At 39.3% G+C, this 12,180-nt stretch overlaps 1 protein-coding gene across 1 annotated transcript; it reads right to left on the bottom strand.

Annotated features, from left to right (window-relative positions):
• Positions 1-724: 724 nt before the first annotated feature.
• NDUFB8 (NADH:ubiquinone oxidoreductase subunit B8) lies at positions 725-9,382 on the bottom strand. The gene is made up of 5 exons (XM_070946009.1): positions 9,237-9,382; positions 5,901-6,027; positions 4,748-4,847; positions 3,600-3,755; positions 725-1,055 (listed from the first exon to the last, which is right to left on the bottom strand). Exons 1-5 carry the CDS (start codon positions 9,325-9,327, stop codon positions 963-965), a joined length of 567 nt encoding a protein of 188 aa, XP_070802110.1. The 5' UTR covers positions 9,328-9,382; the 3' UTR covers positions 725-962.
• Between the last annotated feature and the right edge of the window lie 2,798 nt (positions 9,383-12,180).

A 12,180-nucleotide genomic window follows, 5' to 3' on the forward strand; every position in this document is an offset into this window, starting at 1 on the left:
AATGCTTTGTGTCTGTTGTTTATGATTCTGGTATTTGAGAAGGCAAGCTGACTTCTAGAGCAAGGTGTCTGAAAAAATTCTATGTTTTTTCTAAAGACTGATTTAAATTATACCATATCCTGAAACTGGGCCTCTGGCCAAAATGCGCAAGCAATCAATAACCCTGACTAGGTGGCTCAGTGGCTAAGACACTGAGCTTGTCAATCAGAAAGGTTGGCAGTTTGAATCCCTAGTACAGGTCTCCTGCGTGAGCAGGGGGTTGGACTAGATGACCTCCAAGCTCCCTTCCAACTCTGTTACTGTTTTAACTGATAACCAATATAAATGATGGTTTTTAAAAAGTACCTAAAAATCTATTTTACATTTACCCAACAGATAATTGTTACTGGGCATTCTTTCAAGTAGATAGGATCTTAAATCTGAAGCAACCTGATACAGCAGTGCTTAAACATATGTAGCTTTGAGTAAGTTTTCTCAATGAATAAATGAACAAGTACAATGTTTTTGACTTCTCTTCCATTATTTTGACTCATTTAATTGGCTACTTTATTTTGTTTTAGGACTTATGTGGAAGTCTGATTACATGTTAGGTCATATTGATGCAGAAATATTGAAAGTTCAAAAGGATCCCCAAATGTAAGTTACTGTACCTCTGATTTGCGTATTTAGTGAAGCCCAAGGATATATTCCCATTGCTAGGAAGAATTAACAAGTGCAAAGCTGATACATTTGTATATTATTACATTTATTTTTCTTTTCCTTATGCCATTCAGACTTCTCATGCCCAACACATAATGACCCAACATTCTGTAATTTTTCTCTTCTCTTTATGAACAAAGTGATAGGATATAGGTTACACCTGGAAAGAAGCATCGTTGCTTTTCCATGACAATCTTTAAAACAAGAATTAGGTAAAATAAAGGTCAAAAAAAAAAAAAAAAACCCTGCAACTCCAGATACTTTTAAATCTCATAGTGCTTCTCTGACAGTGGTTCAATATTGTGATTTGTTCTGTTCTCCAAATATACATTATGATAAGGAAACTGCTTTGGTCCCTGAAATGAAAGGAGACAGTAAGAATCAATTAACAACATGGAATGCTTAAAGTGCAGAATCTCATACCAGAAGGTGCAAATAGCCAGGATTAAATCTGATACCGTTATTCACTCTTGTATAAAAAAAACCGATTGCCTGCTGATGTAATGCAGTGTGTGAGGTGAAACTTGATATGAAGGTGAAAAAGGATCCCTTCTTCACAGAGCAGAGCCTGGCCCATATTGCTGAGCAACAGGAAGGAAATCCTACAAACCACCTCAGGACAGACTTCAATGGGGATGATGGAGAGTGAAGAAGGCATTGACCTTAAATCCCAGTAGCAATCCTGAAACATTCAACACTGTAGATCAGGGGTCTCCAACCAAGGCAACTTTTAAGACTTGTGGACTTCAACTTCCAGAATTCCTCAGCCAGCTGGCTGAGGAATTCTGGGAATTGGAGTCCAGAAGTCTTAAAGTTGCCAAGTTTGGAGACCCCCAGCTGTAGATTGTCCTGGATCCCTTGGAAAGAAGCACAGTTCCCACAAGAGACACCTGGGTATGAATGGGGAACATACTGTAAGCTGTTGTTTGAATGAGTGAAGTCTGAGGCAAGTTTTAAGTAAATCAGACATGCATGAATTTTCTATGTGAGGCAGAAGTGTTTGGAATACTTTGGCCCGTAGCATCGCAGGAACTGACAAGTTTAAAATGATGCAGGGATTATACTGTAATTTTAAAGAGAAGAACAATAAATAAAATAAGTATGGAATATATTAATTGTACCCAGGATTCAGGATCTTAAAAAATATCTTTAAAAACCTATCCATTCTATTAGTGCATTTTTTTTCATCCAAGGAAGCGGGATATTTCCATTTATCACAGAAAGAAACTTACACTGATAATTCCAAGATTCTATTTCCTCACCAGTAAAGAATACATCCTTGAATTAAATGTGAAGTTTAAAAAGTTTCCAAATTCAGAAACAAGTTCTTTACAAACCAAAGCCACTTATCTCTTATGCGCAAAGTTAAAAAAGGGTGCAAAGGACAACTAGTATCAAATCTTAAAGAGGACAAAACTTCAGTTAGTGGTAAAAAAAAAAAAGCTCTAAAATTGGTATTCACATGAGAGGTTTGGTTTTTGGGACCACAGTCTGAATTTTCTGGATCAACTTGCTATTTCAATGATGCAAATGTTGTCCACAATGGGCACCCTACACAAACTGCTTTAGCTCCACTTGGAAAGTATCTCCTCTCTCTCTTTTTTTAATTGGGAAGGCATCTATGTTGAATAAGGTCTGCCTGTGTTTCTCCCTTTTAACAACAGCAGCTCTTCTTGACTGGATTAAATCTTATGCATTCATATCTACTAAAGACATGCCCCACAACTGGAAAAAAAAAATAATGCCACTGTCAGATCCCTATTGTGATACTGCCATTTCTGTGGGGAAGGGGGCCTGGATCATTTATTCACTTATTACCCTCTTCGTTTCCTACGTACCGTATTTTTCGGAGTATAAGACACACCTTAGTTTTTGGGGAGGAAAACAGGGGAAAAAAAATTCTGCCTACCAGGTATTCATCTGGCTAGTCCCAGCACATTAGTTCGCTTGCTGGTTTTGAGGTTGGGGCTAGTTGGGGCATCAGCTTTAGCACATTTGTTCGCTCGGTGGTTTTGAGGTTGGGGCTGATTGGGGCTGTGCTTCTAAAGGACGGCTGATTGTCGGAGGGGGCAGCAATTAGAAAAGCAGGCAAAGCACGGATGATTGTTTTGCTCGCATTGGGGCTGAAAAATAGCTTCAAAAGCACAGCTGATCCTTAGAGGGAGCTCCAGGGATTAAAGCAGGCAAAGTGCTAAAGGGGTAAGAGAAGGCAGTAGCTGTTCTGGATAGCCATTTTGGGCACCGCATGGAGTTACATTTGGAGTATAAGATGCACCCAAATTTTCAGCCTCTTTTAGGAGGGAAAAAAGTGTGTTTTATACTCCAAAAAATACAGTATCCTGTAATCCCTTAGTTTATAACTCTAGCTCTGACACCTATCTGCCCTGTGCTTTGATTTACCTTTGGGGAATGTGTAAGGGGGGAGGGCCATCTGTTTGGTCTCAGTTCTGAAGCTTCCTGAAGGAAGCACCTGGGAACAGACCCTTATCTCCTTCCCAGGATGACCGTCTTCACAACATCTTCACACTTGTGGATTGGCTCATTCAACCTCGGACTGAGGGGAGGGGTTTCTAACACCTTTATCCTAACAGAATTGCCTAAGGGGACCTTAGAGCCTGCTTTTGTTTTGCAATCACTCCAATAAAAGGTTCCTTTTGAAATGCTGCTGTCTCCAGAGTCTGTACTTTCTTGAATGGGGAGTAGAGGCAGAACCTTACAGCCTCCTTCTACCACTGTCCTATTTCTTGAAACTATACACAATGAAGAGGGAATTCTAAGGTTCTACTTAAAATGATTTTAATAGATGAGAGAGTGTTTCCTTTAGGCAGGGACTTTGCAGATCTCCCCAACCACAGAGCTTCAAGATCTCTTGAAAAAAAAAAAGTAGACTTAGAACTTACCACAGGTTGGTATGCTGGAAACACCTCACCAACAAGACCCATGCCTAGCATGATTCCAATAAATCCCCAAAAATACCTCTTCATGATATGCCAGGAAATGATAGTCGGGGACGTATCAACCCGAGTCCGTACATACAAATCGAAGTTCCGGTGCAACTGATTAAAAAAAGATAAGAGACAGAATTAAACACATTGCAGTAACAGACTCATACTGATTTCTTTGTGCAATTGTTAAAATAAAAGAGGGTGTCCACAAAGTTGCTGCTGAAAATATTATTAATCAGTAGTTCTCAATAGAAAAACCCAGTCACCCTATTTCACTTATAAAACTTCTCTCTTGAATTCTGAAGAAAACTCTGATCACTAAGCAAAAACCTAAAGTTGGCTTCAATGAATAAAACAGGTACACATAGTCCCTGACCTACGACCAGCTGCTTAATGGCCAAAGTTCCAACGGACCAACTTGGGAGATGTTTACAACCTGGATTCACAGTTCCGACAATCACTCCCCCAAGTCATGTGAACACACTTCAGGCGCTAGGCAATCAGGCCAAATTTATGGCAGCATCCCACAATCCCATGGCCGTGTTTTATGACAGTTTTGCTGAAAACTGGCATTCACTGGTTTTGCCAAAAGCGAACCATTACATGACTGAACAACTTTATGACCATCATAGGCAGGGTCCATTACAGTTGTAACTCAAGAACTAGGTGTAAGCCGAAATGTTGTTTGACAAAGTATTTGTTAAAGACTCTTCAATTTTCCAAAGTATACTAGAATAGCATATTGAAGACATCACTTGACTATTTATATTGCTTCTGAGGCAAAATGTAATAGGCCAATAGCTGGCCAATAAAGAACTTTTGGTCAAGTTTAACAAGGACACAGTAGTATTTTATTCCTTTCCAGGACACCAAAATAATGTCAATACCAGAATCAAAGTAGGGATTTCAATGCTGATCTAAAGTATATTAGGGAAACAGAGATAGAGAATATGCTTGAGTATTGGACTTATGGAAGGATTGAACTTTTTACCAAATATATTATTACACTTAGATATTCCATTACTAATTACTTTTAATATGGGATTCTGGATTACAAACTGAATTGAAAAATAGGCAGACCACAAATTAATTCTTCAGCTTACCGCTTCTCCAAAATTACGCCTCAAATCAGGGTAATCCCACTCATACCAAGGATTTTTTTCTTGTGCGGATTGATCTGGGAGTCTGGGATAGTCACCATAACTATGAAAATATGAGAACAGAGCTTTCGACCACCAGCAAGCATTTTATGGACCCAAGTTGTTCCTAAATCTCTTCAGTGCTTAAATCAAAAAATAACAATGCAATTTACTAGTGATTTAAAGCAAGAAAATATAATAATCTGTCTGCCAAACTTAAAAACTGGACAAGAGGGCTAAAAATGGTGGCTAAACTTTGCAGTGATAGGAGTATCACATTACCATGTTTCTTTGTCTCTTGCAGATTGAATTGTGCACTTTTAAGTATGGGGATCAAATCACAAAACATATTGTCTATCCCTATTATAGACGAATTAACTGCTGGATGAATTCAATCCCCAAAAATTGAGGAGAAAGTAATTAATATAACCAACCAACATTTCAATATCTTACACATTTATCTTAAAAAAACATTCCTGCTAGGGATGTCTCCACTATCAAACTAGTGCATTTTTTTCACCCTTTCCCCCCTTGGTTGCAAATTTAACATGATAGTCTTGTTCCACCATTATAAGAAATATAATTGTTCATCAAAGAAATACAGGATATTTATCACTTAATGAAACAGAAGAAAATTTATCATTTGTTTTTTGAAATCACAGGGCTAGAATGGGCCCCAATTTAATTCTAAGGCAAGCCATACTAATTTAATTAACTGATTTAACAATTTAATTCTAAAGCAAGCCATACTGATTAACACACTGTTGTTACACATGCTTGGTGAGGGTAACAGGACCTTTCATGATTTAGACCAGTATACTTGGTATATGTACCATTGGAAATAATACACAAATTGCTAAGTACACATTTATATTTCTGATTTAAGTAATGCTGCAGATGTGATTCCACTATTCCTTCCAAATGTAAATCTGCCTTTAATCTAGATTTATATTTTTAAAGATTTTACTCATTTCCCAATGAATGCCAACTATGAAAGTCATTTATTATGAGGCTATGATAAGCTTATATAGACAAACGTTCCACAATCCTGATAGCACGACGTTTGTTCCTATCTTTGTACAATGTTTGGTTTCTTGGATATACAAATACAACCTACCCCAAACCATCATCTGCATATGTCTTATAGTCCTCCAGCGTCAGGTTGTATTTCTTTGCAGCAGCTGCCTGCTCTTCTGGAGTCTTGGGGTATGTCCCTGGAAGCAGATGTTTGGGCAGATGCGAAGCTAAAAGAAAAAGCAACAACTCAAAGATAGCGTAGAGAAAAAATGTGCAGTGCAGATGATAAAGTCTGGATTATATAATATATATATATATATGTATGTATATATGTATATGTATATGTATAATGTGTATATGTATATATATATATACACACACACATACACATACATACATACATACATACATACATACATATATATATATATATATATCCTGAGTTTTACAAATAAATCAAGGCGGTGAATACATCCAACACATCTTTCTTCTCCTATTTCCCCCACAACCACCATCCTGTGAGGAGAGTTGGGCTGAGAGGGATTGGCCCAAAGTAGCCAGTTGACTTTCATGGATAAGGCAGGACTAGAACTCACAGTCTCCAGCTTTTTAGTCTGGTGCCTTAACCACTAGACCAACGTGTCTCTCTTTATTTTTATTGACTACTACACAAACAAGGTAGTACGGAATAAAAACCTATAATGTTATTTAATTTGTATTAATAGAATACATGAATCCATTACTTAATGTCATCTTAAGAGTAAATTCAGATGCGATATTTAAAATTAGTCTACCAATGAAAATGATCAAGGTTACTTTTAATATCATTGTACTGAAAATAGAATTTTACATAATGGAAACTACAGAAACAGAATACATATATGTATATATTAAATATATAATATAAAGTATATATAAAGTATACACTATAAAGTGAGAAACAGAAACAAAGAAAAAAGAAAATATCTAAAGAAGTGACTTCTGATTTCCTTTAAAGCAGTTTTTAGCATGATTATTACCATTTCCTCCCTCCCAAATTATGTATCTTGGTTTTCTTCTTCCCATAAGCCACATTTTTAAATCAGTAAATCCTGACAGCACTAACTCATTTGTGTCCATTTTCAATAAAAAAAACAAACTTCCATTAAATGTCTTCAGTCTTTTATCAAAGTAGTTATTGTTCCTTCCCTAAATCAATTTTAACCATTTTAGCAAGTTCTAGCATCTTCACAATCCAGTCTTCCATTGTGGGTGTTTCTGTATCATGGCAGCTGGACCAAAGTTCATTAAATACTTTTGGCCTCGATGTTTGAATCTTCATTTACATGTATTTTTGTATATTGTCCTAATCCCTTTTGTTTTGGCTACCTGACCCCACACCTCCCGCTAAACTAGTCATGCTTTGTGCCAATATTGGGGCATCACAGCAACCCCTACTTCTATTACACGCCAACGCCATTCAAGATTGATTCCTCCTATATTGGCCAGGTACAAAATCTGATGCCCCACCTTTCTGCCAAGGCTCAGAAATGGGTGGATTTGATTTAAATCAAGTCAATTTAAATCACGATTTAAATCACTAGTAAAAAGGCTTGATTTAAATCGACTTGATTTAAATCATAATTTTGAAAGAGCAACTGTCACCTCTGTCCTGCAACGGCTCCTCCTCTGACTCACCGAGAGTCCCATTCACTTTAATGGGACGAATGGTGATGCGGCAGTGACACAACAAGGTGAGGGACGTGGCATGCAGCAGGTGAGTAGATGCCCACTAACAGGTGCTGCTATGATGGATCTGAAATGACAGGTGCTCTTTAATATTATATTTATAAGCTGCTTAGAAGGTTTCACTTTCATTTTTTACTGCTTGCCCTTCTTCCTCACACTTACAGCTTGGTGGTACAGATGCATTTCTCTTCAAACAATCATACAGTTGGCAGTGGACACTGATTTGCAAAACAATGGGATGAAGCAATATTCCTGAACTTTGTGATTTATCTCACAGTTGCTGTGAAATTGAGTGAATGCATCAGTGCAGTTGCATGTTTTCTCAGCTTGCAGAGCTTGGATTCGTTGAATGAGTTTATGAAAAAATGTAAATATTGCAGAATGTACATAACTCATGCTATATAACTAAGCTCCATTTCATGCTGAATAAACTACATTATGAATCTATCTTAAATAGAAAAATATCTTTAGGTAGATTTTTTTTACTCCAAAAGCATTTTATTAAAATAAATTTGATAAAAATAAAAAAAATCTGATTTAAATTAAAAAAAAATCCAATTTAAATTTAAAATAATAATAATAATAATAATATTTTTTTGGATTAAATTTTTTTTTTATCCACCCTGCTCAGAAACCCAGATGCCTCACCCATCCCCGGCTGAGGACTTTTTGGAAAGGCCTCCCGCACAAATTCAACAGGACAGCAAGAAAGAGACGCGGGAAAACCGCTGATGGGCTGTGTACCATAGGAAGAGGGCTGCTCAAAAGGGCCACAGCTACACTTTTCAGCAGTTCCTCAAAATGGCTTTTTTTTTTCCTTCCATATTAACCGGTCCAGTCCGGAGAACGGGCAGAGTTGGACGCTTCTGCTGTGGGGCAAAGGAGCAGCCTAATGCCTCCCTCACAAAGACACGTTTTTGGAAGCAGACGGAGCCCCCCCACAAGGCGGGCTGCCCACCCCAGAGAGCCGGAGCCCTCCAGGGCAGGGGTCTCCAACCTTGGCCACTTTAAGACTTGTAGATTTAAACTCCTAGAATTCCTCAGCCAGCTTTGCTTTGCTGGCTGAGGAATTCTGGGAGCTGAAGTCCCTGAGGAATTCTTTCGAGTTGAAATCCCTGAGGAATTCTAGGACTTGAAGTCCCTGAGGAATTCTGGGAGTCCCTGAGGAATTCTGGGAGTCCCTGAGGAATTCTGGGAGTCGAAGTCCCTGAGGAATTCTGGGAGTCCCTGAGGAATTCTAGGACTTGAAGTCCCTGAGGAATTCTGGGAGTCCCTGAGGAATTCTGGGAGTCGAAGTCCCTGAGGAATTCTGGGAGTCCCTGAGGAATTCTAGGACTTGAAGTCCCTGAGGAATTCTGGGAGTCCCTGAGGAATTCTGGGAGTCGAAGTCCCTGAGGAATTCTGGGAGTCCCTGAGGAATTCTGGGAGCTGAAGTCCCTGAGGAATTCTGGGAGTCCCTGAGGAATTCTGGGACTTGAAGTCCCTGAGGAATTCTTTGTGGAGTTGAAATCCCTGAGGAATTCTGGGAGCTGAAGTCCCTGAGGAATTCTGGGACTTGAAGTCCACAAGTCTTCAAGTGGCCAAGGTTGGAGCCTCTGCTCCAGGGGACAGCCGACCTCCGCAAGCCCCCCCGCCTCCACTTCGTCTGTCCCGCTCTGAGCCCGAGCTGCAAGGCCGCCTCCCTTCACCGCCCGAGGTACTCACGGACCGAGGCGGCGGCTGCCATTTCCTGGTGTCAACGGCCAGGCGAGCTGGCGTAGGAGGGCTCGGAGGCGGACCCCATTAACGGCGACGGCCATGGCTTCTCTTTCAAGGGCGGCCGCCAGGTAGAAGCTGAAAGCTGGAGGACTTCCGGCCGGCCATAGAGTTTTCCTGAAAGAGAGCCGCTGTCTTCACAAGGGCCGACCCGGAAACAGCTTGCCCCGCGAGGGGGCGCCAGCAAGGCTGGGGAATTCTGGGAGTTGAAGTCCACAAGTCGTAAAGTTGCCAAGGTTGGAGACCCTGGCCCTGACCTAGAGATCCCAGCGAGCCCCGGACATTTATTTTATGTATTCAATTTAGGCATCTCTCACAGAAACTTAAAAAAGTAGAACAGAATACATACATCTCTCTCTCTCTCTCTCTCTCTCTCTCTCTCTCTCTCTCTCTCTCTCTCTATGTCTGAAGTGTAGGGTTTCCTGTCTAAGCAGGGGGTTGGACTAGAAGACCTCCAAGATCCCTTCCAACTTTGTTAAATTATATTAAATATATAATATAAAGTATATAATATAAAGTGAGAAACAGAAACAAAGAAAAAGGAAAACATCTGAAAAAGTGACTTCCGATTTTCTTTAAAGCAGTTACTAGCATGGTTATTACCATTTCCTCCCTCCCAAATTATGTATCTTGGTTTTCTTCTTCCCATAAGCACAGTTTTAAATCAGTGAATCCTCTTCTTCGGCCACGGATTGATGTCTCTCCCCTCCCTCTTCATTCCACCGTAGCCACCTGGAGACCCCAGCGAGCACGGGATATTTATTTTATGTATTCAACTATGTATCTCTCACCCAGTGTTTGTGGGGACACTGCAATCGACACGTCTGCTCACAACTTGATAAAGACAAACAATAAATATACGAAAAGTAGTAACAGTCCGGGGTGTTGAAAGCAGCTGGCAGAGCTATTAAGACCAGGAGTGGGGAATTATCTCCATATAGATCTTGGCAAAGTTCATCCACTAGATTAGGATGATCCCATGTCCAGACGAGACCACTGTGAAAAGGAGTCTGTATAATCTAATTTAGTGATTCTCAACTTTGGTAGTTTGAAGAAGTGTAGAGTTCAGCTCCATGGATTCCCTAGTCAGACCTTCCTCAAAGAAGAGACTTTGACTTCAAGGAAGGCCTCTTTCACCTCCCTTTTTGTGGAAATCTGCCACAGATATTGGTCCCTGGGAGGGTATATACATTTGCATTTGCATGTGGGGAAATACCTAATCAGTTTCCCAGACCTTTCTTTAATAAAGTTTTGCAATGCAAAATTTGCTTATTGAGTTGCTGAATCCATTTGACGTGGACCAGCCCTGACTCTTATGTCTATTTCCAAAACTGAAGTAGGTTCTGTTTCCAGAAAGGAATTGTCAAATGCTTTTGTAACTGATACCTGGAAGATACCTGGAAGATTCTTAGTATAGATGGACTTTTTATACAGACTTTATACAGATTAACAGAGTTGGAAGGGACCTTGTAGGTCATCTAGTCCAATCTCACCCACCCAAACAGACCCTACATCATTTTTGACAGATGGCAGTCCAGTCTCTTCTTGAAAGCTTCCAATGATGAAGCTCCCACAACTGCTATCATGTCTCCCCTGGTCCTTCTCTTCACTAGACTAGCCATGCCCAATTCCTGCAATCGTTCATTGTATGTTTTAGCTTCCAGTCCCCTAATCATCTTGGTTGCTCTTCTCTGCACTCTTTCTAGAGTCTCAACATCTTTTTAATAGTGTGGTGACCAAAACTGCATGCAGTACTCTAGGTGTGGTCTTACTAAGGCTTTATAGAGAGGTATTAGTCCCTCACTTGATTTTGATTGTATCCCTCTGTTAATGTAGTTTATATATTTATACAGTTATAGAAAACGAGAAGGTAAAGATCTTGTGGGACTTTCGAATACAGATGGATCATCATTTGGAACACAACACGCCAGATATCACAGTTGTCGAAAACCGAAATGTACAATTTATTGACATTGCAGTACCAGGAAATGCCAGAGTCGAAGAAAAAGAACTGGAAAAAATCATGAAATTTCGCGACCTGGCCATCGAAACTACATGGCTATGGATGAAACATGTAACAGTGATACCCATTGTCGCACTTGGTACCATATAAGATACATCAATAATTTCAGCTTCCTGCAAAAACACCAGCGGAACTGCAAAAAACTGCGCTACTTCGAACATTGTACATCTTAGGAAGGTACTTGGTTGATACCTAGGACGCTGGCAGCAACCCATATCAACCATTAGCACCAGTCAATGGTATTTGTGATGCATTTTTGAATGTTCAGTTGACTGAATTTCATGTTTAATGAATAAAGTAAGTAATAGTAATAATAATAATAGTTATATTTGATGCATTTTTGAATGTTCAGTTGACTGAGTTTCATGTTTAATGAATAAAGTATATAATAATTGTACATCTTAAGAAGGTACTTGGTTGATACCTAGGATGCTGGCAGCAACCCGTATCAACCTTTAGCACCAGTCACTGGTATTTGTGATGCATTTTTGAATGTTCAGTTGACTTGAGTTTCATGTTTGGTGAATAAAAGTTTATAATAATAGTAATAATAATAATGGCATGCATTTTTAAAAATTTTAAAGAAAGATCACAAGGGCAGGAAAATCTTGGGGTTCCTGGACATTTTTCTGAAGAAAGAGGTTGATCTTTCTCTTTCTTTCTTTCTTTCTTTCTTTCTTTTTTTTTTTTCTTTCTTTCTTTCTTTCTTTCTTTCTTTCTTTCTTTCTTTCTTTCTTTCTTTCTTTCTTTCTTTCTTTCTTTCTTTCTTTCTTTCTTTCTTTCTCTTTCTTTCTTTCTTTCTTCTTTCTTTCTTTCTTTCTTTCTTTCTCTTCCTTCCTTCCTTTCCTTCTCTCTCTCTCTGTCTCCTTCCTTC

Source organism: Pituophis catenifer, unplaced genomic scaffold, assembly GCF_029215685.1.
Source record: "Pituophis catenifer annectens isolate HBS135680 unplaced genomic scaffold, rPitCat1.0.hap2 SCAF_6, whole genome shotgun sequence".
Lineage (NCBI taxonomy): Eukaryota > Metazoa > Chordata > Lepidosauria > Squamata > Colubridae > Pituophis > Pituophis catenifer.